This window comes from Entelurus aequoreus, linkage group LG14 (genome assembly GCF_033978785.1).
Source record: "Entelurus aequoreus isolate RoL-2023_Sb linkage group LG14, RoL_Eaeq_v1.1, whole genome shotgun sequence".
Taxonomy (NCBI): domain Eukaryota; kingdom Metazoa; phylum Chordata; class Actinopteri; order Syngnathiformes; family Syngnathidae; genus Entelurus; species Entelurus aequoreus.
Genome location: NC_084744.1, coordinates 61,073,415 through 61,100,936, shown reverse-complemented (window position 1 = coordinate 61,100,936; position 27,522 = coordinate 61,073,415). Strand labels below are relative to the sequence as shown.

Sequence of the window (27,522 nt, the reverse complement as noted above, 5' to 3'; positions counted from 1 at the left end):
GAACGCATCATAATTAAATTATCCCCTCAACTCCTCCCAAAATGGATTAAGTGACTGGAATATAAAGACAATATAACATACATCCATAAACGTGGATGCATATGCAAAAGTGCAATATATTTATCTGTACAGTAATCTATTTATTTATACCTGCACCTTATTGCTTTTTTATCCTGCACTACCAACCAGCTAATGCAGGGGTCAGCAACCTTTTTGAAAGCAAGAGCTACTTCTTGGGTAGTGATTAATGCGAAGGGCTACCAGTTTGATACACACTTCAATACATTGCCAGAAATAGCCAATTTGCTCAATTTACCTTTAACTCTATGTTATTATTAATAATTAATGATATTTACACTTAATTGAACGGTTTAAAAGAGGAGAAAACACGAAAAAAAATGACAATTAAATTTTGAAACATAGTTTATCTTCAATTTCGACTCTTTAAAATTCAAAATTCAACCGAAAAAAAGAAGAGAAAAACTAGCTAATTCGAATCTTTTTGAAAAAATTAAAAAAATAATTTATGGAACATCATTAGTAATTTTTCCTGATTAAGATTAATTTTAGAATTTTAATTACATGTTTTAAATAGGTTAAAATCCAATCTGCACTTTGTTAGAATATATAACAAATTGGACCAAGCTATATTTCTAACAAAGACAAATCATTATTTCTTCTAGATTTTCCAGAACAAACATTTTAAAAGAAATTCAAAAGACTTTGAAATAAGATTTAAATTTGATTCTACAGATTTTCTAGATTGAATTTTAATCATAATAAGTTTGAAGAAATATTTCACAAATATTCTTTGTCGAAAAAACAGAAGCTAAAATGAAGAATTAAATTAAAATGTATTTATTATTCTTTACAATAAAAAAATTTTTTTTACTTGAACATTGATTTAAATTGTCAGGAAAGAAGAGGAAGGAATTTAAAAGGTAAAAAGGTATATGTGTTTAAAAATCCTAAAATCATTTTTAAGGTTGTATTTTTTCTCTAAAATTGTCTTTCTGAAAGTTATAAGAAGCAAAGCAAAATAATTAATGAATTTATTTAAACAAGTGAAGACCAAGTCTTTCAAATATTTTCTTGGATTTTCAAATTCTATTTGAGTTTTGTCTCTCTTAGAATTAAAAATGTCGGGCAAAGCGAGACCAGCTTGCTAGTAAATAAATAACATTTAAAAAAATAGAGGCAGCTCACTGGTAAGTGCTGCTATTTGAGCTATTTTTAGAACAGGCCAGCGGGCTACTCATCTGGTCCTTACGGGCTACCTGGTGCCCGCGGGCACCGTGTTGGTGACCCCTGAGCTAATGTAACCACATTTCCTTCTCATCTGTTCTGTAAAGTTCACATTTGAATGACAATAAAAAGGAAGTCTAAGTCTAATTGTAATAATGGTCTAATTGAAATAATGATATCCTCCAATCACTTGAATTATCGTTGTGTATGCTGTAGTTGAGTTGTGTTACCTCTAACTTGTGTCCTCTCACACAGGTCTGTTGTTGTGTATACTGTAGTTGAGTTGTGTTACCTCTAACTTGTGTCCTCTCACACAGGACTGTTGTTGTGTATGCTGTAGTTGAGTTGTGTTACCTCTAACTTGTGTCCTCTCACACAGGTCTGTTGTTGTGTATACTGTAGTTGAGTTGTGTTACCTCTGTCTTGTGTCCTCTCACACAGGACTGAACCAGAAAAGCGTTGAGGCTGATGTGGCTTTCCATGACTTTGCTGCCCCGGTGGTGACGTCTGAGCCTCAACCTTCAGACGAGGGTAATTACACTCACTAATTACCTTTTGTGCAACTCTACTTCCTGTCTAATCGTGACTAGTTTTTGGGTGACAGCAGCACAACTGCCAACATGTACGTGTTTGTTGTACTCTCTAATAATAATAATAATTAGGGATGTCCGATAATGGCTTTTTGCCGATATCCGATGTTCCGATATTGTCCAACTCTTTAATTACCGATACCGATATCAACCGATACCGATATCAACCGATACATGCAGTCGTGGAATTAACACATTATCATGCCTAATTTGGACGACCAGGTATGGTGAAGATAAGGTACTTTTTAAAAAAAATTAGTAAAATAAGATAAATAAATTAAAAACATTTTCTTGAATAAAAAAGAAAGTACAACAATATAAAAACAGTTACATAGAAACTAGTAATGAATGAAAATGAGTCAAATGAACTGTTAAAGGTTAGTACTATTAGTGGAGCAGCAGCACGCACAATCATGTGTGCTTACGGACTGTATCCCTTGCAGACTGTATTGATATATATTGATATATCATGTAGGAACCACAATATTGATAACAGAAAGAAACAACCCTTTTGTGTGAATGAGTGTGAATGGGGGAGGGAGGTTTTTTGGGTTGGTGCACTAATTGTAAGTGTATCTTGTGTTTTTTATGTGGATTTAATTAAAAAAAACAAAAACAAAAAACAAAAAAAACGATACTGATAATAAAAAAACCAATACCGATAATTTCCGATATTACATTTTAACACATTAGGCCGATATTATCGGACATCTCTAATAATAATAGATTTTATTTGTTAAAAGCACTTTACATTGAGTAAACTACCTCAAAGTGATATTGCTACTTGTAAGAAACTCACTTTATTTGTCGCCATGGAGACCTTCAAACTGAAACCTTTTGGAACAATCCCGAATCCAAACGGTGATCCGGACCAGCCCCCAAAAGTAATCAGATTGTGTCCTTCTGACGTAGAACTGGACCAGGAACCTGTGGACCTTACTTCCCACGATGATGATGAAGATGATGAAGTGGAGACGCCTGATGCGGAACCTTCGTATGAGGGTAAGTGAACGCTACTTTCTTTCCAACAATACTCTCTACTTCCTGGTGTCTTTGGAGTCTCCTCCCACTTTTTGTTCATTGGACATTCAAAGTAGGTGTGGCCACGTGGTTGTTGCTGCCCTGTGATTGGCCGCTGACCGGTCCCAGGTGCACCTAGCTGGGGTAGGCTCCAGCTATCCCTGAACCAGGTGCTGTAGAAAGTGAAGGAATGAGTTAAAAGTAGAGATTTCCGATAATGGCTTTTTTACCAATATCTGATATTCCGATATTGTCCAACTCTTAATTACCGATTCCGATATCAAGCGATACAGATGTATACAGTGGTGGAATTAACACATTATTATGCCTAATTTTTAGAGATGTCCCATAATGGCTTTTTTTGCCGATATTGTGATATTGTCCAACTCTTAATTACCGATACCGATATCAAGCGATACCGGTGTATATATAGTTGTGGAATCAACACATTTTTATGCCTAATTTTTTTAGATGTCCGATAATGGCTTTTTTGCCGATATTCTGATATTGTCCAACTCTTAATTACCGATATCAAGCGATACCGGTATATATAGTTGTGGGATCAACACATTATTATGCCTAATTTTTAGAGATGTCCGATAATGGCTTTTTTGCCGATGTCTGATATTCTGATATTGTCCAACTCTTAATTATCAGTACCGATATCAACCAATACCGATATATATAGTTGTGGAATAAACACATTATTATGCCTAATTTTTGGAGATGTCCGATAATGGCTTTTTTTACCGATTTCCGATATTGTCCAACTCTTAATTACCGATACCGATATCAAGCGATACCGATATATACAGTGGTGGAATTAACACATTACGATGCCTAATTTTGAGAGATGTCCGAAAATTGCTTTTTTTGCCGATATCCGATATTCTGATATTGTCCTACTCTTAATTACTGATACCGATATCAAGCGATACCGATATATATGGTTGTGGAATTAACACATTATGCCTAATTTTTAGAGATGTCCGATAATGGCTTTTTTTGCCGATATCCGATATCCTGATATTGTCCAACTCTTAATTACAGATACCGAGATCAAGCGATACTGATATATATAGTTGTGGAATTAACCCATTATGCCTAATTTTTAGAGATGTGCGATAATGGCTTTTTTTGCTGATATTCCGATATTGTCCAACTCTTAATTACCGATACCGATATCAAGCGATACCGGTGTATATATAGTTGTGGGATCAACACATTATTATGCCTAATTTTTAGAGATGTCCGATAATGGCTTTTTTGGCGATATTCTGATATTTTCCAACTCTTAATTACCGATACCAATATCAAGCGATACCGATATATATAGTTGTGGAATTAACACATTATTATGCCTAATTTTTAGAGATAATGGCTTCTTTTGCCGATATCCGATATTCTGATATTGTCCAACTCTTAATTACCGATACCGATATCAAACGATACTGATATATATAGTTGTGGAATTAACACATTATGCCTAATTTTTAGAGATGTCCGATAATGGCTTTTTTTGCCGATATTGTGATATTGTCCAACTCTCAATTACCGATACCGATATCAAGCGATACTGATATATATATAGTTGTGGAATTAACACATTACTATGCCTAATTTTTAGAGATGTCCGATATTGGCTTTTTTACCGATATCAGATATTCCGATATTGTCCAACTCTTAATTACCGATGCCGATATATATATAGTTGTGGAATTAACACATTATTATGCCTAATTTTTAGAGATGTCCGATAATGGCTTTTTTGCCGATATTGTGATATTGTCCAACTCTTAATTACCGATACCGATATCAAGCGATACTGATATATATAGTTGTGGAATCATCACATTATTATGCCTAATTTTTAGAAATGTCCGATAATGGCTTTTTTTGCCGATGTCCGATATTCTGATATTGTCCAACTCTTAATTACCGATGCCGATTTATATGTAGTTGTGGAATTAACACATTATTATGCCTAATTTTTAGAGATGTCTGATAATGGCTTTTTTTGCCGATATTGTGATATTGTCCAACTCTTAATTACCGATACCGATATCAAGCGATACTGATATATATAGTTGTGTAACTATCACATTATTATGCCTAATTTTTAGAAATGTCCGATAATGGCTTTTTTTGCCGATGTCCGATATTGTGATATTGTCCAACTCTTAATTACAGATACCGATATATACAGTGGTGGAATTAACACATTATTATGCCTAGTTTTTAGAGATGTCCGATAATGGCTTTTTTTGCCGATATCCGATATTCTGATATTGTCCAACTCTTAATTAGCGATACCGATATCAAGCGATACCGATATATACAGCGGTGGAATGAACACATTATTATGCCTAAGTGCAGGGGTGTATATTGTAGCGTCCCGGAAGAGATAGTGCTGCAAGGGGTTCTGGGTATTGGTTGTGTTGTGTTTATGTTGCGTTACGGTGCGAATGTTCTCCCCAAATGTGTTTGTCATTCTTGTTTGGTGTGGGTTCACAGTGTGGCGCATATTTGTAACAGTGTTAAAGTTGTTTATACGGCTACCCTCGGTGTGACCTGTATGGCTGTTGACCAAGTATGCCTTGCATTCACTTGTGTGTGCGTGTAAAAGCCGCAGATATTATGTGACTGGGCCGGCATGCACAGTCAGTGCCTTTTAAGGTTTATTGGCGCTCTGTACTTCTCCCTACGGCCGTTTTAATATGTCATAAATGTTACTTTTTGAAACCGATACCGATAATTATGAAACCGACACCGATAATTTAGGATATTACATTTTAAAGCATTTATCGGCAGTCCCACATTATCGGCCATCTCTAGTTAACAGTCAAAAACAAGATGCACCAGGTAAGGGGTTCTTAACCATTTTGACCCCGGGGGCCCGACTTTTCCACTACAATGGGACCCGGGGCCCACTCAAATATTAACTGACTCAAGATTTTAATCATAATCCAAAATATTTTCCAACTTACATACAGTGTAATGATATGGAACCAAGAAGAGTAAATACATGTACAGTTAAGCACGGCTAAAATAGTTTCTAACTAAACTAATAATACAAATACAGTCGCGGTCAAAAGTGTACGTACACTTGTAAACAACATGATGTCATTTTTGTTTCGTCTGACCACGGAACTTTCCTCCAGAAGGTCTCAGCTTTGTCCATGTGATGTCAGATGAAACAAAAATGGAGCTGTTTGGCCACAATATGTGTTGAGGCCTTTAATCCCAGGAACACCATGCCTACCGCCAAGCATGGTGGTGGTAGTATTATGCTCTGGGCCTGTTTTGCTGCCAATGGAACTGCTGCTTTAAATGGGACAATGAAAAAGGAGGATAATAATAATAATAATAATATATTTTATTTGTAAAAAGCCCTTTACATTGAGTAAACAACCTCAAAGTGCTACAGTGTATAAACAAATTACAATAAAAACCAGAACAGCCAAATAGCTAAAACTAGTATGCATTTATCTAAAAAAAAAAAGAAGAAAAAAAAGGCTTTTTTAAAAATAAGTGTTTTTAAGCTTCTTTTAAAAGCATCCACAGTCTGTGGTTCCCTCAGGTGGTCAGGGAGAGCGTTCCACAGCTTGTGACAGATTAGCTCCAAATTGTTCAGGACAAGCTAAAATCCTCAGCCCGGAGGTTGGGTCTTGGGCGCAGTTGGGTGTTCCAACAGGACAATGACCCCAAAAGTGGTAAAGGAATGGCTAGAATGAAGGTTCTAGAATGGCCTCCCCAAAGTCCTGACTTAAAGGTGTGGACAATGCTGAAGAAACAAGTTTAGCTGAACTGCAGCAATTGTGTTCCTTGGTCTACAGATGTTGAGGAGCCTGACCCCGTGCCTGTGGAGGACGACTGGGAAGCAGTGGACATGGATGTACTCAGAACAGGTACTGGACCCTGCCCTAGGTTGTTACTTCACCACACCAGACTTGACATACCTTACCACCACTTGGTGGCAGTAGAGTGTAGGGTCGTACGGTATTATTAGTATAGTACCGCCATACTAAAGGATCGTATTCGGTACTATACCGCCTCTGAAAAGCACCGGTCCACCAGAGGAGCATGTTGGGCAGCGCACACACACAGAGTACTGACAAGCAGACACAGTGTGTAGACAGAAAAGGGAGAACGGACGCGTTTTGGTGTAAAAAGTCAAGATAAAGGTGGAGTTATAACACTGCTAGAAGCTAACGTCCATCCGCAGTGTTTTAGCTACTTGTAAATCACTAATCCTGGCCTCCATGGCGACAAATAAAGGTTCTTACAAGTACTATTATCACTGGAGGAGGAGGAATAGTTAAACATGCTTCACTACACTCACCGGCGTCACAATATAAACAAACGCCATGGGTGGATCTACACCTAACATCCACTGTAATGATACCAAGTACAGTAGGCTATCTAGTCGATACTACTATGATTACAGCGATATTTTTTTTCATTTTATTTAAAATTCACATTGTCTATAAAGTCAGTAAATACGTCCCTGGACACATGAGGACTTTGAATATGACCAATGTATGATCCTGTAACTACTTGGTATCGCATCGATACCTAAATGTGTGGTATCGTCCAAAACTAATGTCAAGTATCAAAGAAGAGAAAAATAAGTGATTATTACATTTGAACAGAAGTGTAGATAGAACATGTTAAAAGAGAAAATAAGCAGATATTAACAGCAAATGAACAAGTGGATTAGTAATCCATTTTTTTACAGTTTGTCCCTCATAATGTGTACAAAATAATAGGTGTATAAATGACACAATATGTTAATTAGGAGTCTTTGTTTGTTTACTTACTACTAAAAGACAAGTTCACTATTTTATTTAAGGACTAAATTACTACTAAATCACTAATCCTGGCCTCCATGTAAGTTTCTTACAAGTAGCATTATCACTGGAGGACGAGGAATAGCTAAACATGCTTCACTACATCCCTACCAGTTAAAAATAAGTAACTTGGATGAGCAGCCATACCTGATTGATGATTCTAACGATGTAGATGCCTCTCGACAAAACCTATTAAATCACCTGGATAGTTTTTAAAAAATTGTTCATGAAATCAGCCCAACTTCCCTGCCAAAGACTGTTCTCTTCTCCTACTTTCTAGATGCTGTGCCTGAGGACTCGGCAGAAGCTGACATGGACGCCTCGTTACCTGAGCAAGAAGCTGACCATGAACACATACAGGAAGCTGAAGACCCCGCAGAGGTGGGTTTCTAGAAAAGCTTTAAAAAATCTGTATTTTCCGGACTACAGAGCGCAAGATATATAAGCCTCACACCTCTACATTTTTAAAGGGAAAAAAATATGTTTCCATGTATAAGTGGCAGATATATATGCACCAAAGTAGAGCAACCTGGTGGAGCAACCTGGTGGTTCTTCTTTGGTCGCAGAGATATATATGCACCAAAGTAGAGCAACCTGGTGGAGCAACATGGTGGTTCTTCTTTGGTCGCAGAGATATATATGCACCAAAGTAGAGCAACCTGGTGGAGCAACATGGTGGTTCTTCTTTGGTCGCAGAGATATATATGCACCAAAGTAGAGCAACCTGGTGGTTCTTCTTTGGTCGCAGAGATATATATGCACCAAAGTAGAGCAACCTGGTGGAGCAACATGGTGGTTCTTCTTTGGTCGCAGAGATATATATGCACCAAAGTAGAGCAACATGGTGGTTCTTCTTTGGTCGCAGAGATATATATGCACCAAAGTAGAGCAACATGGTGGAGCAACATGGTGGTTCTTCTTTGGTCGCAGAGATATATATGCACCAAAGTAGAGCAACCTGGTGGAGCAACATGGTGGTTCTTCTTTGGTCGCAGAGATATATATGCACCAAAGTAGAGCAACGTGGTGGTTTTTCTGTGGTCGCAGATACTTTAGTTGAAGTATTTTCAAGGTCAGCCGACAAGGACGTCATCCACTAGAGTGATGAAGCCGTCCATGACGGATCTACCTTTCTTTCCAGATACTTGAGGAGGATCCTGAGGTCCTGGAGGAGGAACTTCCTGCTGCCCAAGAGGTTGGCGACACTAATAATCTCTTTGATATCTTTATTGATATCCAATACACGCAATCGTAGATAAAAAGTGTATCGTGATCTTTATTGATATCACAATACACGTAACCGTAGATAAAGAATTGTGTATTGTGATATCTTTTTTGATATCACGATACACGTAATCGTGATTTTTTTTTTTTTAAACTTGTATCGTGATATCTTTTTTGATATCACGATACAGGTAATCGTAAATAAAAAAACATGTATCATGATATCTTTATTGATATCCAATACACGCAATCTTAAATAAAAAGTGCTTCCAAATATCTTTATTGATATCACGATACACGTAAACGTAGATAAAGAGTTGTGTGCGATACACATAATCGTAAATTTCAAAGATATCGCGAAACACGTAATCGTAAATAAAAAAAACTTGTTTTGTGATATCATTATTGATATCTTGATACACGAAATCATAAATTAAAAAAAACTTGTTTTGTGATATCTTTATTGATATCAGGATATACAAAATTGTTAAAAAAAAACGTGTACCGTGATATCTTTATTGATATCCAATACACGCAATCATAAATAAAAAGTGCTTCTTGATATCTTTATTGATATCACGATACACGTAAACATAAAGAATTGTGTACGATACACATAATCGTAAATTTTTAAATCTTATCGTGATATCAATAAAGATATCACGATACACGTAATCGTAAATAAATAAAAACTTGTTTTGTGATATCTTTATTGATATGAGGATATACATAATCGTAAATAAAAAACGATACACGTAACTGTGGATAAATAATTGTGTATCATGATATCAATAAAGATATCAAGATACACATAATCGTAAATTTAAAAATCGTTATCGTGATATCTTTATTGATATCCAATACAAGCAATCGTAAATAAAAAGTGCATCTTGATATCTTCATTGATATTACGATACACTTGACCCTGGGTAAAGAAATGTTTATCGTGATATCAATAAAGATATCATGATACACAATCGTAAATTTAAAAATCTTTATCATGATATCAATAAAGATATCACGATACACGTAATCGTAAATTAAAAAAACTTGTTTCGTGGTATCTTCATTGATATGATACACTTAATCGTAAATTTAAAAAACTTGTATCGTGATATCTTTATTGATATCACGATACACGTAATCGTAAATAAAAAACGTGTATCGTGATATATCTTTATTGATATCCAATATACGCAATCGTAAATAAGTGCATCTTGATATCACGATACACGTATCGTGGATAAACAATTGTGTATTGTGATATCAATAAAGATATCATGATACACGTAATCGTACATTTTTAAATCTTTATCGTTATACCAATAAAGATATCACGATGCACGTAATTGTAATTTAAAGAAAACGTGTTTTGTGATATCTTTATTGATATCACGATACACGTAATTGTAAATTTAAAAAACTTGTATCGTGATATCTTTATTGATATCCAATATACGCAATCGTAATAAAAAGTGCATCTTGATATCACGATACACGTAACCGTGGATAAACAATTGTGTATTGTGATATCAATAAAGATATCATGATACACGTAATTGTAAATTTTAAAATCTTTATCGTTATATCAATAAAGATATCATGATACATGTAATTGTAAATTTTAAAATCTTTATTGTTATATCAATAAAGATATAACGATGCACGTAATTGTAATTTAAAGAAAACGTGTTTCGTGATATCTTTATTGATATCACGATACACGTAATCGTAAATTTAAAAAACTTGTATCGTGATATCTTTATTGATATCACGATACACTTAATCATAAATAAAAAACGTGTATCGTGATATCTTTATTGATATCACGATACACTTAATCGTAAATAAAAAGTGCATCTTGATGTCTTTATTGATATCACGATACACGTAACCGTAGATAAAGAATTGTGTATCGTGATATCAATAAAGATATCACGATACACATCGTAATTTTAAAAAAAAAACGTGTTTCGTGATATCTTTTTTGATATCATGGTACACGTAATCGTAAATAATAAAAAAACTTGTATCGTGATATCTTTATTGATATCACGATACACACATATAACAACACGCACACAATTACTGTTACTAAAGTTCCATCCATCTTCTCTCCGTGTGCAGGCGTCTCCAGATCGGGAGACGGACGCGGCGGACTTGAAGGCAGCGCTGGAGGATCTGGCAGACCAAGAAGCGGCCCCGGAACACGTCGTCGTCGACCAAGTTGCATCGGATGACGCTACTGAGGACTGGGCGGAGGCCGTGGACGTTGTCACGGAGTCCGAGGACCACGAGGAACGCGCCGCGGAGCATGGAGGCCGAGGCGCGGAGATGCTGGAGGACCTGGACCACGAGGAACATGCCGCTGAGATAGGAGACCAAGCTGAGGACATGGACCATGCTGGTGAGGAGATCCTGGAGGACCAGGACCATGAGGAGCATGCTGGTGAGGAGATCCTGGAGGACCAGGACCATGAGGAGCATGCTGCTGAGATTGGAGACCAAGGTGAGGAGATCCTGGACCATGAGGATAATGCTGCTGAGAATGGAGACCAAGGTGAGGAGGATCTGGAGCATGCTGCTGAGAATGGAGACCAATATGAGGAGATCCTGAAGGACCAGGACCATGAGGAGCATGCTGGTGAAATAGGAGACCAAGGTGAGGAGATCCTGGAGGACACTGAGGCAGAGGATCCAGCAGCAGAATGGTCGTACGACAACGTTGAGGAGCCCGCTGGAGAAGAAGAAGAGGTTGATCACTTAGAAGAGGCGGAAGAAAATAGAATGGGCGACGTAGCAGAAGAACCGGAGGACAGTTTTTATGAGTCCATGGAAGCACACAGAGAAAATGAGGAGGAGGAGGAGGAGCTTGCAACCTTTGAAGCAGACGAAGAGGAGGTGCAGCCAGAAGTAGCGCAAGAAAAGGAGCCGGGTCCCTCGGACCTGGATGTGGATGTGGACGTGGACGAGGAGGCAGAAGACCTCTCTGCCTCTGCAGAGCGCAGTGAACAATAAGATGTTGTAACACTAGTAGAGATCCTGACCTCACTATTTGTCTTTTAATGTGAAAGGGCAGACGCACCCGTCTGTAACTTATTGTTTTAGAGATATTTATTAACAACACCCGTCTGTGGAGACAAATGAGAAAATATGCAAAACCACCTGACTGTTTTTTTGTGTGTGTTCCTATCATTTTGAATTCATCTTAAGTTCTGGGTTTAGTTTTGTGTTTGTACGGTTTTTTCGGCGCTAGGGACCATTGTTGAATAAATTGTTGTTGTGATCCACTTTCTCTTTGTTGTTTGATTTCTCTTTTCTGTTTGCAAAAAAAAAAAAAGGAAAAATATTTTATTTAAAAATGTAAAAAAAATAGCATAATGTAGGAAAAAGTGCAAATATTCAGACTTTGTTGTATTGCTTGTTTTTCCTTGAAATGTTTACTTTATTACTACCTAGCATGGGTTCCCTTTGGGGAAGAAAAAAAAAAGTAATATTAAAATAGCCATAATCCTTAGGTTTTACACTTTTATTGTAACCCACAATGCTTTGTCTTGTTTGTTCTCTTTTTTTGTCATTTTTCTTCTAGTAATCTGACTTTCTGCTCCGCCCCTTTTTGTATTGTTGGTCCCTATTTTTGTAATAAAGACTTTTTGATATGTGGACACTGGCCTGGCTTTCTGTGTCCATGCACCTGTCACACAATATCATAGAATCGTAAATTGAAAAACGTGTATCGTGATATCAATAAAGATAACACGATACATGTAATTGAAAATAAAAAAGACGTGTATCGTGATATCTTTATTGATATCCAATTCACGCAATCGTAAATAAAAAGTGCATCTTGATATCTTTATTGCTATCACGATACACGTAACCGTAGATAAAGAATTGTGTATCGTGATATCAATTAAAAAAACGTGTTTCGTGATATCTTTATTGATATCACGATACACATAATCGTAAATAAAAAACGTGTACCGTGATATCTTTATTGATATCCAATACACGCAATCGTAAATAAAAAGTGCATCTTGATATCTTTATTGATATCACGATACACGTAATTGTAAATAAAAAACTTGTTTCGTGGTATCTTTATTGATATCACTATACACGTAATCGTAAATAAAAAACGTGTATCGTGATATCTTTATTGATATCCAATACACGCAATCGTAAATAAAAAGTGCATGTTATCTTTATTGATATCACGATACACGTAACCGTAGATAAAGAATTGTGTATCGTGATATCAATAAAGATATCATGATACACATAATCGTAAATTTAAAAATCTTTATCATGACATCTTTATTGATATCACGATACACGTAATTGTAATTTTAAAAAAAAATGTGTATTGTGGTATCTTTATTAATATCATGATACATGTAATCGTAAAGTTAAAAAAAAACGTGTATCGTGATATCAATAAAGATACCAGGTATCTTAGATACCAGGTGTATCGTAAAGAAAAAGTGTATCGTGATGTCTTTATTAATATCATGATACACATGATCGGAAATAAAAACGTGTATTGCGATATCTTGATATCATGATACACGTAATCGTAAATTTAAAAAAAAGGTATTGTGATATCAATATAGATATCACGATATATGTATTTGTAAACAAAAACTGTATCGTGATATCTTTATTAATATCATGATACATTTAATTGTAAATTTAAAAAAACGTGTATTGATATCTTTATTAATATCATGATACACCACGTAATCGTAAAGTAAAAAAAAAGTGTATCGTGATATCAGTAAAGATTTCAGGATACACGTAATTGTAAATAAAAAGTGTATCGTGATATCTTTATTAGTATCACTTAATACATGAGTTCAACAGGAGAATGTGTTGTAGTTAACACTGCCGTCCAGCAGGGGGCAAAATACTTAATAATACTTAATAATACACACTTAATGCAGGGGGCGAAATACTTAATAATACTTAATAATACACACTTAATACATGAGTTCAACAGGAGAATGTGTTGTAGTTAACACTGCCATCCAGCAGGGGGCGAAATACTTAATAATACACACTTAATTAATGCATGAGTTCAACAGGAGAATGTGTTGTAGTTAACACTGCCGTCCAGCAGGGGGCGAAATACTTAATAATACTTAATAATACACACTTAATTAATACATGAGTTCAACAGGAGAATGTGTTGTAGTTAACACTGCCGTCCAGCAGGGGGCGAAATACTTAATAATACCTAATAATACACACTTAATTAATGCATGAGTTCAACAGGATAATGTGTTGTAGTTAACACTGCCGTCCAGCAGGGGGCGAAATACTTAATAATACACACTTAATTAATACATGAGTTCAACAGGAGAATGTGTTGTAGTTAACACTGCCGTCCAGCAGGGGGAGAAATACTTAATAATACTTAATAATACACACTTAATACATGACTTCAACAGGAGAATGTGTTGTAGTTAACACTTCCGTCCAGCAGGGGGCGAAATACTTAATAATACTTAATAATACACACTTAATACATGAGTTCAACAGGAGAATGTGTTGTAGTTAATACTGCCATCCAGCAGGGGGCGAAATACTTAATAATACTTATTAATACACACTTATTACATGAGTTAAACAGGAGAATGTGTTGTAGTTAACACTGCCGTCCAGCAGGGGGCGAAATACTTAATAATACTTAATAATACACACTTAATACATGAGTTCAACAGGAGAATGTGTTGTAGTTAACACTGCCGTCCAGCAGGGGGCGAAATACTTAATAATACTTAATACACACTTAATACATGAGTTCAACAGGAGAATGTGTTGTAGTTAACACTGCCGTCCAGCAGGGGGAGAAATACTTAATAATACTTAATAATACACACTTAATACATGAGTTCAACAGGAGAATGTGTTGTAGTTAACACTGCCATCCAGCAGGGGGCGAAATACTTAATAATACACACTTAATACATGAGTTCAACAGGAGAATGTGTTGTAGTTAACACTGGCATCCAGCAGGGGGCGAAATACTTAATAATACTTAATAATACACACTTCATTAATACATGAGTTCAACAGGAGAATGTGTTGTAGTTAACACTGCCATCCAGCAGGGGGCGAAACGCACAGAAAATTTGCTCGCGCACCTCGGAGCTGCGAAGAAGAAGAAGAGGAGGCGGAAGTAGGATATTGTTGTAAAGTCTTGTGCTTCGCGATGATTTAACTCAACAAAACGTGACGAACTGTAAGTGTTGTCCAATTATTGCGTTATTCCTTGTGATTTTTACCCGCACCTGTGTTGTAAACTCTTTTCAACTTCATTTTTGTGTGTTCGTGCGAGACGCTGCTGTGTTGATGTAAACACTTCGTACTATAATCGTCCAGCAGGGGGCGAAATACTTAATAATACACACTTAATTAATACATGAGTTCAACAGGAGAATGTGTTGTAGTTAACACTGCCGTCCAGTAGGGGGCGAAATACTTAATAATACTTAATAATACACACTTATTACATGAGTTCAACAGGATAATGTGTTGTAGTTAACACTGCCATCCAACAGGGGGCGAAACGCACAGAAAATTTGCTCGCGCACCTCGGAGCTGCGAAGAAGAAGAAGAGGAGGCGGAAGTAGGATATTGTCGTAAAGTCTTGTGCTTCGCGATGATTTAACTCAACAAAACGTGACGAACTGTAAGTGTTGTCCAATTATTGCGTTATTCCTTGTGATTTTTACCCGCACCTGTGTTGTAAATTCTTTTCAACTTCATTTTTGTGTGTTCGTGCGAGACGCTGCTGTGTTGATGTAAACACTTCGTACTATAATCCTCCAGCAGGTGGCGAAATACTTAATAATACTTAATAATACACACTTAATTAATACATGAATATAACAGGAGAATGTGTTGTAGTTAACACTGCCGTCCAGCAGGGGGAGAAATACTTAATAATACACACTTATTACATGAGTTCAACAGGATAATGTGTTGTAGTTAACACTGCCATCCAGCAGGGGGCGAAACGCACAGAAAATTTGCTCGCGCACCTCGGAGCTGCGAAGAAGAAGAAGAGGAGGCGGAAGTAGGATATTGTCGTAAAGTCTTGTGCTTCGCGATGATTTAACTCAACAAAACGTGACGAACTGTAAGTGTTGTCCAATTATTGCGTTATTCCTTGTGATTTTTACCCGCACCTGTGTTGTAAACTCTTTTCAACTTCATTTTGTGTGTTCGTGCGAGACGCTGCTGTGTTGATGTAAACACTTCGTACTATAATCCTCCAGCAGGGGGCGAAATACTTAATAATACTTAATAATACACACTTATTACATGAGTTCAACAGGATAATGTGTTGTAGTTAACACTGCCGTCCAGCAGGGGGAGAAATACTTAATAATACTTAATAATACACACTTATTACATGAGTTCAACAGGATAATGTGTTGTAGTTAACACTGCCGTCCAGCAGGGGGCGAAACGCACAGAAAATTTGCTCGCGCACCTCGGAGCTGCGAAGAAGAAGAAGAGGAGGCGGAAGTAGGATATTGTTGTAAAGTCTTGTGCTTCACGATGATTTAACTCAACAAAACGTGACGAACTGTAAGTGTTGTCCAATTATTGCGTTATTCCTTGTGATTTTTACCCGCACCTGTGTTGTAAATTCTTTTCAACTTCATTTTTGTGTGTTCGTGCGAGACGCTGCTGTGTTGATGTAAACACTTCGTACTATAATCCTCCAGCAGGTGGCGAAATACTTAATAATACACACTTAATTAATACATGAATATAACAGGAGAATGTGCTGTAGTTAACACTGCCGTCCAGCAGGGGGAGAAATACTTAATAATACACACTTATTACATGAGTTCAACAGGATAATGTGTTGTAGGTAACACTGCCATCCAGCAGGGGGCGAAACGCACAGAAAATTTGCTCGCGCACCTCGGAGCTGCGAAGAAGAAGAAGAGGAGGCGGAAGTAGGATATTGTCGTAAAGTCTTGTGCTTCGCGATGATTTAACTCAACAAAACGTGACGAACTGTAAGTGTTGTCCAATTATTGCGTTATTCCTTGTGATTTTTACCCGCACCTGTGTTGTAAACTCTTTTCAACTTCATTTTTGTGTGTTCGTGCGAGACGCTGCTGTGTTGATGTAGACACTTCGTACTATAATCCTCTTTAAAGGCGCCCTAAACTTCACACAAATAATATATTACAATCATATGTAATTATATAAGCTATAGGATTAAAAAATTTTAAAAAAAAAAATCCCTAAAAACGCATGCTTGTGAGAAATGCTGCAACTTCATATTGCCAAAAGTATCAGGTTCAGGTCAGGACTCTGTGCAGGCCAGTCAAGTTCACCCACATTAGACTCTTACATCCATGTCTTTATGGACCTTGCTTTGTGCACAGTCATGTTGGAAGAGGAAGTTGGTCCCGCTCCAAACTGTTCCCACCAGGTTGGGAGCGTGGAATTGTCCAAAATGTTTTGGTATCCTGGAGCATTCAAATATCTAACTCCTGAAAAACAACCCCACACCATAATTCCTCCTCCACCAAATCTCACACTTGGCACAATGCAGTCCGAAATATATTGGATACATAATTAATATAATTGTATATTAAGCGTATGTTGAAAGTTCATCTCCTACTTTGTTTCCCTGACAACCTCCCTAAAGTTGTGTCATCAAGCAGCTAAAATGATGTTAGGTGGACCAGTTGAATAGATTTAGGTTTTCATTATTATTATTCTTTTTTCATAGAAGGTCAAAAAGTCACAACTTTAATCGTAGAACAGGAGCCTCAACTGTCAACACAACTTTAGCCTGTAAAATAAATAAATAAATTGACACATTTTATGATTAAAAACAACTTGCAGCTCAATCAGCAGAATTATGCAGTAAAATATATTTTTACAGCAGAATTACTTTTAAATTGAAAACTGTATCAGTTGGCGTTAAAATTGTGGCTTTTGTGAATTGTTTGTCAGGTTAGTCGTCATGAAGACTAATAAATCCTACAAGCTGGTGCTGCACAAGAAAGGTTTTGGAGGAAGTGGTAAGTCAGAAAATGTTGTCTTCCTCCAAGTCGACTCATGAAAAGTCAAGATTGTACAACACAAACTTTTCTTTGGCGCAGATGATGAGTTGGTGGTCAATCCTAAAGTTTTCCCTCAAGTCTGTCTTGGGGATATCGTGGAAATTGCACACCCCACGGATGAATTCAGGTGAGGGTCAACTTTTTAAATGAACACATTTATTTTTCACAAAAAACATTCATGAAGTTTGCTTCTTTGATGAATGTATTATGGCTCTACTGAAAATGTGAGGGTCAAAAGTATACATACAGCAATGTTAATATTTGCTTCCTTGGCAAGTTGACCTGCAATAAGGCACTTTTGGTAGCCATCCACAAGCTTCTGCTTGACCACTTGACCACTAAATTGCTGTAGTTCAGCTAAATGTGACATGGACTTGTTTCTTCAGCATTGTCCACACCTTTAAGTCAGGACTTTGGGAAGGCCATTCTAAAACCTTCATTCTAGCCTGATTTTAAAAACTATTTTCATGGTAAAAGTTGATTTTCAAGACAAAAAATGATTTTCAAGGTAAAAGTTGATTTTCAAGACAAAAAATGATTTTCAAGGTAAAAGTTGATTTTCAAGTAAAAAGTTGATTTTCAAGGTAAAAGTTGATTTTCAAGGTTAAAGTAGATTTTCAAGACAAATAATTATTTTCAAGGTAAAAGTTGATTTTCGAGACAAAAAATGATTTTCAAGGTAAAAGTTGATTTTCAAGTAAAAAGTTGATTTTCAAGGTAAAAGTTGATTTTCAAGGTTAAAGTAGATTTTCAAGACAAAAAATTATTTTCAAGGTAAAAGTTGATTTTCGAGACAAAAAATTATTTTCAAGGTAAAAGTTGATTTTCAAGACAAAAAATTATTTTCAAGGTAAAAGTTGATTTTCGAGACAAAAAATTATTTTCAAGGTAAAAGTTGATTTTCAAAACAAATGATTTTCAAGGTAAAAGTTGATTTTCAAGACAAAATTATTTTCATGGTAGAAGTTGATTTTCAAGGTAAAAGTTGATTTTCAAAACAAAAAATGATTTTCAAGACAAAAAATGATTTTCAAGGTAAAAGTTTATTTTCAAGACAAAAAATTATTTTCATGGTAAAAGTTGATTTTCAAAACAAATGATTTTCAAGGTAAAAGTTGATTTTCAAGGTAAAAGTTGATTTTCAAAACAAAAAATGATTTTCAAGACAAAAAATGATTTTCAAGGTAAAAGTTGATTTTCAAGGTAAAAGTTGATTTTCAAGACAAAAAATTATTTTCAAGTCAAAAGTTGATTTTCAAGGGCGGTATAGCTCGGTTGGTAGAGTGGCCGTGCCAGCAACTTGAGGGTTACAGGTTCGATTCCCGCTTCCGCCATCCTAGTCACTGCCGTTGTGTCCTTGGGCAAGACACTTTACCCGCCTGCTCCCAGTGGTTCCCACTGGTTTAAATGTAACTTAGATATTGGCTTTCACTATGTAAAGCGCTTTGAGTCACTAGAGAAAAGCGCTATATAAATATAATTCACTTCACTTCACATTTTCAAGGTAAAAGTAGATTTTCAAGACAAAAAATGATTTTCAAGGTAAAGGTTGATTTTCAAGGTAAAAGACACTTTACCCGCCTGCTCCCAGTGGTTCCCACTGGTTTAAATGTAACTTAGATATTGGCTTTCACTATGTAAAGCGCTTTGAGTCACTAGAGAAAAGCGCTATATAAATATAATTCACTTCACTTCACATTTTCAAGGTAAAAGTAGATTTTCAAGACAAAAAATAATTTTCAAGGTAAAAGTTGATTTTCAAGACAAAAAATGATTTTCAAGACAAAAAATAATTTTCAAGACAAAAAATGATTTTCAAGACAAAAAATAATTTTCAAGGTAAAAGTTGATTTTCAAGACAAACAATGATTTTCAAGTTAAAAGTTGATTTTCAAGGTAAAAGTTGATTTTCAAGACAAAAATGATTTTCAAGTTAAAAGTTGATTTTCAAGGTAAAAGTTGATTTTCAAGACAAAAAATTATTTTCAAGTTAAAAGTTGATTTTCAAGGTAAAAGTTGATTTTCAAGACAAAAAATTATTTTCAAGGTAAAAGTAGATTTTCAAGACAAAAAATAATTTTCAAGGTAAAAGTTGATTTTCAAGACAAAAAAATATTTTCAAGTTAAAAGTTGATTTTCAAGGTAAAAGTTGAATTTCAAGACAAAAAATGATTTTCAAGTTAAAAGTTGATTTTCAAGGTAAAAGTTGATTTTCAAGACAAAAAATGATTTTCAAGGTAAAAGTAGATTTTCAAGACAAAAAATGATTTTCAAGACAAAAAATGATTTTCAAGGTAAAAGTTGATTTTCAAGGTAAAAGTTGATTTTCAAAACAAAAAATGATTTTCAAGACAAAAAATTATTTTCAAGGTAAAAGTAGATTTTCAAGGTAAAAGTAGATTTTCAAGACAAAAAATTATTTTCAAGGTAAAAGTTGATTTTCAAAACAAAAAATGATTTTCGAGACAAAAAATGATTTTCAAGACAAAAAATTATTTTCAAGGTAAAAGTAGATTTTCAAGGTAAAAGTAGATTTTCAAGACAAAAAATTATTTTCAAGGTAAAAGTTGATTTTCAAGACAAAAAATTATTTTCAAAGTAAAATTTGATTTTCAAAACAAAAAATGATTTACGAGACAAAAAATTATTTTCAAGACAAAAAATTATTTTCAAGGTAAAAGTTGATTTTCAAGGTGAAAGTTGAATGTCATTTTGACCACCACTGTGTATGGGTGCGTTCTATAGTCCAGAAAATACAAAAGTAACTCTTAAGTCTACCAAATCTTTCTTCTGCTGGCAAATATAAACCATAAAGTGCAGTTAGTCATTAAAGCTAACGACAAGTTTATAAAGTGGAGACATTACCCACATCATTCTAACGTGGAAAAGGAAATGACTAAATACATCATTCAAAGTCTTGACTTAATGTGATTAAAATGTAGAAGATAAGGTCAATGTGTCATTTAGGTCAGAGTTCACATGACCGGACGTTGCATTGTTTTTCAAAATGTACTTTTTTCCTCTTGACATTTTTAGTCCCCTTTTGCTGCAAGTAAAGAGCCTGAAAGAAGACCTGCAGAAAGGTAAGTCACATGACCGTGTGATGTACTTATCCAACATAAATGCATGAACCTTAAGTTTTGACGCTTTGGCATTGTTTAACACCAAAACCTCATTTAATGGTGACAGTCAAAGTTGTGACTGTGAATACAAATCTAACACTGGTAAACACTTGGAGGGTAAACCACTGTTCAACACATTCCACTTTTTCAACTTGATCTGATTCTTGTAAGATGGAAATGTTTAGTTGGAATAATGTTTCCTGTTGTTCAGAGACGGTGAGCGTGGATCAGACTGTGGCGCAGGCCTTCAGACTGCGTGCGTATCAAGACGTCATCGTTAACGTCGTTGACCCCAAGGTTTGTTACCTTCTCAGTGTGACTGCTAGTGTTGTGTTACACTTGTGGACTTTATGCCACCACAGTCTGCTCCTAATCAGGTGTGGATCAGTACTCTTTATAGTTGGGTCCAATTTTTGAAAGGTGTAATAAGTCAGTAGGTTTTTTTGTCCAGATGCAAATGAGATATGTCAGCAGTTTGTGTAAAAAAAATAATAATTAAAAACACCTCTGACTCCGGGGTTTCCCCTGGATTATACATGGCATTGGGGGCGTGGCTAGGGGCGTGGTCAATATAACATGATCATTTTGCATATATTTTCTGTAAAAAGGCTAAACAAATGTTTATATGTATTTAAAAACAAATATTAGCTTTAGTAGTTATTACCGTATTTTACGGACCATAGGGCGCACCGGATTATAAGGCGCATTGGCCGACGAATGGTCTATTTTTGATTGTTTTTCATACATAAGGCGCACCGGATTATAAAGCGCACTGCCGACAAATGGTCTATTTTTGATCTTTTTTCATGTATAATGCGCACCGGATTATAAGGCGCACTGGCCGACGAATGGTCTATTTTTGATCTTTTTTCATATATAAGGCGCACAAGATTATAAGGCGCACCGCCGACGAATGGTCTATTTTAAAAAATATATATCTTTTTTTCATATATAAGGCGCACCGAATTATAAAATGCACCAGCCGACGAATGGTCTATTTATGATCTGATCTGATCTGATATGGGCTTTTTAAACATAAGATCATTATCTTCCAAAACGTTATTAGTTAATGAAGTCATTAGAGACAACAATCGCCAACGTCGTTGGTCTAGCCGAGACCTGGCTCAAACCAGACGAGTTTTTTGCACTGGGTGAGGCATCTCCTCCTGGCTATGCGGGAACACATATTGCCCGTCCTCTTAAAAGGGGTGGGGGAGTCGCACTAATATACAACAAAAACTTTAACCTTACCTCGAACCCAAATAATAAATATAACTCGTTTGAGATGCTTACTATGAGGTTTGTCACACCGCTGCCTCTCGACCTGGCTGTTATCTACCGCCCCCCCGGGCCCTATTCGGACTTTATCAGTGAATTCTCAGAGTTCGTTGCTGATCTAGTGACGCACGCCGACAATATAATCATAATGGGAGACTTTAACATCCATATAAATACCCCATCGGACCCTCCATGCGTGGCGCTCCAGACTATAATTGATAGCTGTGGTCTTACACAAATAATAAATGAACCCACGCATCGCAACAGTAATACGATAGATCTAGTGCTTGTCAGGGGTGTCACCACCTCCAAAGTTACGATACTCCCGTACACTAAAGTAATGTCCGATCATTACCTTACAAATTACCCACATATGCGGTCCTCTCCAAGGTTTCTCATAGTCATTCACCGACGTCCCACTGGGGTGAGTTTTTCCTTGCCCGTATGTGGGCTCTGTACCGAGGATGTCGTTGTGGCTTGTGCAGCCCTTTGAGACACTTGTGATTTAGGGCTATATAAATAAACATTGATTGATTGATTGATTGATAATGCGCACCGGATTATAAAGCGCACTGGCCGACGAATGGTCTATTTTTGATCTTTTTTCATATATAAGGCGCACAAGATTATAAGGCGCACCGCCGACGAATGGTCTACTTTTAAAAAAAAAAAAAAAATTATATATAAGGCACACCGAATTATAAAACGCACCAGCCGACGAATGGTCTATTTATGATCTTTTTTCATATATAAGGCGCACCGGATTATAAAACGCACTGCCGACGAATGGTCTATTTTTGATCTTTTTTCCATATATAAAGCGCACCGGATTATAAGGCACACTGCCGACGGATGGTCTATTTTCGATCTTTTTTCATATATAAGGCGCACCGCATTATAAAGCGCACTGCCGACGAATGGTCTATTTTTTATCTTTTTTCATATATAAGGTGCACCGTATTATAAGGCGCACCGCCGACGAATGGTCTATTTTTTTCTTTAAATCTTTTTTTCATATATAAGGCGCACCGGATTATAAGGCGCACTAGCCAACGAATGGTCTATTTTTGATCTTTTTTCATATATATGGCGCACCGGATTATAAGGTGCACTGCCAAAGAATGGTCTATTTTTAAAGAATCTTTTTTTCATATATAAGGCGCACAAGATTATAAGGCGCACCGCCGACGAATGGCCTATTTTTAAAAAATATATATTTTTTTTTCATATATAAGGCGCACCGAATTATAAAACGCACCAGCCGACGAATGGTCTATTTATGATCTTTTTTCCATATATAAGGCGCACCGGATTATAAAACGCATTGCAGATGAATGGTGTATTTTTGATCTTTTTTCCATATATAAAGCGCACCGGATTATAAGGCACACTGCCGACGAATGGTCTATTTTCGATCTTTTTTCATATATAAGGCGCACCGCATTATAAAGCGCACTGCCGACGAATGGTCTATTTTTGATCTTTTTTCATATATAAGGTGCACCGCATTATAAGGCGCACTGCCGACGAATGGTCTATTTTTTTAAATAATCTTTTTTTCATATATAAGGCGCACCGAATTATAAGGCGCACTAGCCAACGAATTGTCTATTTTTGATCTTTTTTCATATATAAGGCGCACCGGATTATAAGGTGCACTGCCGAAGAATGGTCTATTTTGAAAAAAATATTTTTTTCATATATAAGGCGCACCGAATGATAAGGGGCACTGCTGACGACGAATGGTCTATTTTTTTTAAAGAATCTTTTTTTCATATATAATAATAATACCTGGGATTTATATAGCGCTTTTCTAAGTACCCAAAGTCGCTTTACATGTTAAAAACCCATCATTCATTCACACCTGGTGGTGGTAAGCTACTTTCGTAGCCACAGCTGCCCTGGGGTAGACTGACGGAAGCGTGGCTGCCAATTTGCGCCTACGGCCCCTCCGACCACCACCTATCATTCATTCACCGGTGTGAGCGGCACCGGGGGCAAGGGTGAAGTGTCCTGCCCAAGGACACAACGGCATGGTAAGAGGCGGGGAGCGAACCTGCAACCCTCAGGTTTCTGACACGGGCGCTCTACCCACTACGCCATGCCGCCCCTATAAGGCGCACTAGCCAACGAATGGTCTATTTTTTTTTTTTCCATATATAAGGCGCACCGGATTATAAGGCGCACTAGCCGGCGAATGGTCTATTTTTGATCTTTTTTCCTACATAAAGCGCACTGGAGCGGCCCATTCTTTCACAAATGTTTGTAGAAACAGTCTCCATGCCTAAGTGCTCGATTTGATACGCCAAGTGATTAGTGATTCTCATCATTTGGATGGCTGGCCAAATACTTTTGGCAATATAGTGTCTTTTAGCTGTTTTTCACACTTAATAAAGGCAATAGTACGTAAATAATAGATTATATACTGTATATTTATTCATACAATATCATTTGTTTTCATGTTTGAAAAAAGTGTTTTCATGTTAAAAAAAACAAACAAACTTATTTTGAAGGTGTGGCGGTTTTTATTGTGCCGTGGTGTTGCACCACCAGGGTTTCTGGATGGATTTATCCTATTTGTTTCTCCATCAGGATGTAACCCTGGACTTGATGGAACTGACCTTTAAGGACCAGTATATCGGCCGAGGAGAGATGTGGAGACTAAAGAAGAGTTTGGTAAAAAAAAAAGTGTAAATGTTTTTTTTGGTCAAATAACAAATGCATTTTGTTGTGTTTTTCTGTGTTTTAGGTGAGCACATGCGCCTACGTGTCACAGAAAGTGGATTTTGCCGGAGTCAGGTGCGTTCGTATGTTGACATGCACTTAATTCTAGGCCTTAAAGGGGAACTGCACTTTTTATTTTTTATTTTGCCTATTAAGAACACATGTTTTTCTTTGTTTATGCATTCTAATTTGTATTATACGGCAAGTAGGAGGTGGCTAGCAATGCAGCTAATGCAAGTATTTTATTGCGCCCACAAAACCCTCTAAAAAAACATCCAAAAACCCGCCAACGGGTAGGTAGGTAGGTAGGTAGGTAGGTTTTTTATTGTCATTGCAACAAGTACAAGTATGCCCATTGTCTTGGGTGTGTTGAGGTAGTGTTCATAGGCCTGGGGCCGTTCTGCACGCAAGCAAAAGTTTGACTCCAGGTGTCGTTGAGGAGGGAGGGAGGTCAAAAGCCTCCATCATTGAGGTGTCCTCGGGGGGATGTTTTCAGAACAGCCTGCTCCTGTTGTTGTAGCGTCAAGGCCATTCGAGGGAGTCAAATCGTAGATTAGGATATTTGTTTTTCCGCGAGCAGACATTACAATGGCTTGTCTGTTCTTTTCGTCCATGCTGGCCCTCGTATCCAATTTTTCCCTGACCAGCTTTTCCATGATGTGATCCATCTTGCGATTCAGTTCAGACATTTTTTTAATTTATTAAATATTTTTTTAGGATAGAACAATGCTCTATTTCAATGTTATAACCTGAATATTAACCAAGTGCTCGCAATAATGTTATTATAAGCGCTAGCGCAGAGGAACTACTTTTAAGCAGCGCCATGATCACGGAAAGAGAACTAGCTTATGCTGCTACGTTGACATTCTGAGCGGGTGAGCTGGGGCATCACCTCTGAGCTGGTGAAAGTTAATTCTAGATTATAAATCATGTTTCTCACTTGTGCAGTAGAAGGTCGCGGCCGTAAACCGAGAAGCGGGTCAACTTTGACATTAGAAAAAGACACAAAGATGCACACGTGTGAGGGTTACGATTAATTCTTCATCTAAACGGGAAGATATAAACATCCCATCGGTCGGCATCCCAGGGAGAGCAGACATTGTACTGTAAGTGATAGTTGTATTATGTTCGTAGTTTGTATTTCTTGTTCAGCACTTAGCAATATTGCTACTTGCTGGATCTGCTTGTCACACAGCTTCTAAAACGTGTAGGTCATCCTCTGTATACTCAGGCTCAAAAATAATATAAACCACTGGTCAAAATTGTCCAAAGATGTATCGCACCAATACATGTAAGGATGTTTGCATTTAATATTATAACATTTTATTTTACACAAAAGCACAAACTCTATGGTGGTAAAATAAGTGTAAGAATGAAAAAAAACAGAATTTAAAACAGAAAAACTGAATTGTATTGTTTTTATATTGCTGTTGTCATTTAAATGTAATGTTAACACTATTATTATTATTATTTTACTTGTTGTGGTTTATTGGTTTCTAATTTATATCTGATTTAAAACTGAGTTTTGGCGGTGCAATAAATACTCGTGTTTTCAAATTAATGAATAATTAATCGTGATTCCAACATCAATCAAAATAATCGATTGCCCTACCATCAGAAATCATCAATGAACATGTTAGAAGACGAGCTTCTGCACAATTAACTGCAACACAACATGTTTAACACACAAGAGGCATTAAGGAATTATAGTATTCATTCCTCCCCCAATGTCGCCATGTTTGTTGACAAAAATCTTCAGACTTTATCGGGCGGATTCATTGGTAAACACTTCATTCCAATGCAATCCACACATGGAAATATACCAGGAAGTACTATCAAGTTTGCTCACTAACAGCGTTATATTATTTTTTACTATGTTTACTCATTTTCTTATTAGAATAATAAAACGGTCATGCATGTAGTCATCTTTTCCAGACTTTACCAAAGTTTTTTTTTATAGCCCGACTCTGTCTCGCCGACAGCTCACTCCCAACCCTTACATAAAACCGTGTAACGATGATTCTATAAATAAATATAATTTTTTTATCCCTGTTAATTTGCAAAATATTCAACTGGCATGTTCTGTAGGTCGACAAAATAAATATAAAAAGAAATGAACATAACTACATGCTTAAATGCGCTGGCTGTTGATTTAAAAAAGAACTGCTGATTCAGATATAAATTGTAATTTGGCAAAATATTAATCAGTAAAAATTATAATTCTTATTATTCTGTTTTTCAAAGTGCATTGTATGTGTGTGCTAGATCCCAGGCCAGTGAAATGTGGGTGAAGGGAGAGAAAGTGACGTGTGGATACGTCAGTGAAGACACCAGGGTAAGACACTGACCAGAGATTACACACATACAC

The 27,522-nt window shown here is 36.4% G+C and overlaps 2 protein-coding genes across 6 annotated transcripts in view; both read left to right on the top strand.

Moving 5' to 3' along the window:
* Window positions 1–12,594, top strand: part of LOC133665170 (aspartyl/asparaginyl beta-hydroxylase-like) — a 34,576-nt gene extending 21,982 nt beyond the window's left edge. Inside the window, exons 4-10 of one of the 2 annotated variants that reach the window (XM_062070402.1) lie at window positions 1,687–1,776; window positions 2,748–2,837; window positions 6,692–6,763; window positions 7,986–8,086; window positions 8,847–8,900; window positions 11,057–11,378; window positions 11,421–12,594. In XM_062070402.1, the coding sequence (XP_061926386.1) occupies window positions 1,687–1,776; window positions 2,748–2,837; window positions 6,692–6,763; window positions 7,986–8,086; window positions 8,847–8,900; window positions 11,057–11,378; window positions 11,421–11,947 (1,256 nt within the window). In that variant the 3' untranslated portion in view covers window positions 11,948–12,594. Of the gene's footprint in view, window positions 1–1,686; window positions 1,777–2,747; window positions 2,838–6,691; window positions 6,764–7,985; window positions 8,087–8,846; window positions 8,901–11,056 lie in introns of both variants that reach the window. The other variant, XM_062070401.1, reaches the window with a different exon arrangement.
* A 3,835-nt stretch (window positions 12,595–16,429) lies between these two features.
* Window positions 16,430–27,522, top strand: part of depdc5 (DEP domain containing 5, GATOR1 subcomplex subunit) — a 67,672-nt gene continuing 56,579 nt past the window's right edge. For 3 of the 4 annotated variants that reach the window (XM_062070400.1, XM_062070398.1, XM_062070396.1), the window contains exons 1-8: window positions 16,834–16,968; window positions 17,921–17,988; window positions 18,070–18,157; window positions 21,067–21,113; window positions 21,364–21,449; window positions 25,023–25,106; window positions 25,180–25,229; window positions 27,420–27,489. In XM_062070400.1, the coding sequence (XP_061926384.1) occupies window positions 17,931–17,988; window positions 18,070–18,157; window positions 21,067–21,113; window positions 21,364–21,449; window positions 25,023–25,106; window positions 25,180–25,229; window positions 27,420–27,489 (483 nt within the window). In that variant the 5' untranslated portion in view covers window positions 16,834–16,968; window positions 17,921–17,930. Of the gene's footprint in view, window positions 16,529–16,833; window positions 16,969–17,920; window positions 17,989–18,069; window positions 18,158–21,066; window positions 21,114–21,363; window positions 21,450–25,022; window positions 25,107–25,179; window positions 25,230–27,419; window positions 27,490–27,522 lie in introns of those variants that run through there. The other variant, XM_062070397.1, reaches the window with a different exon arrangement.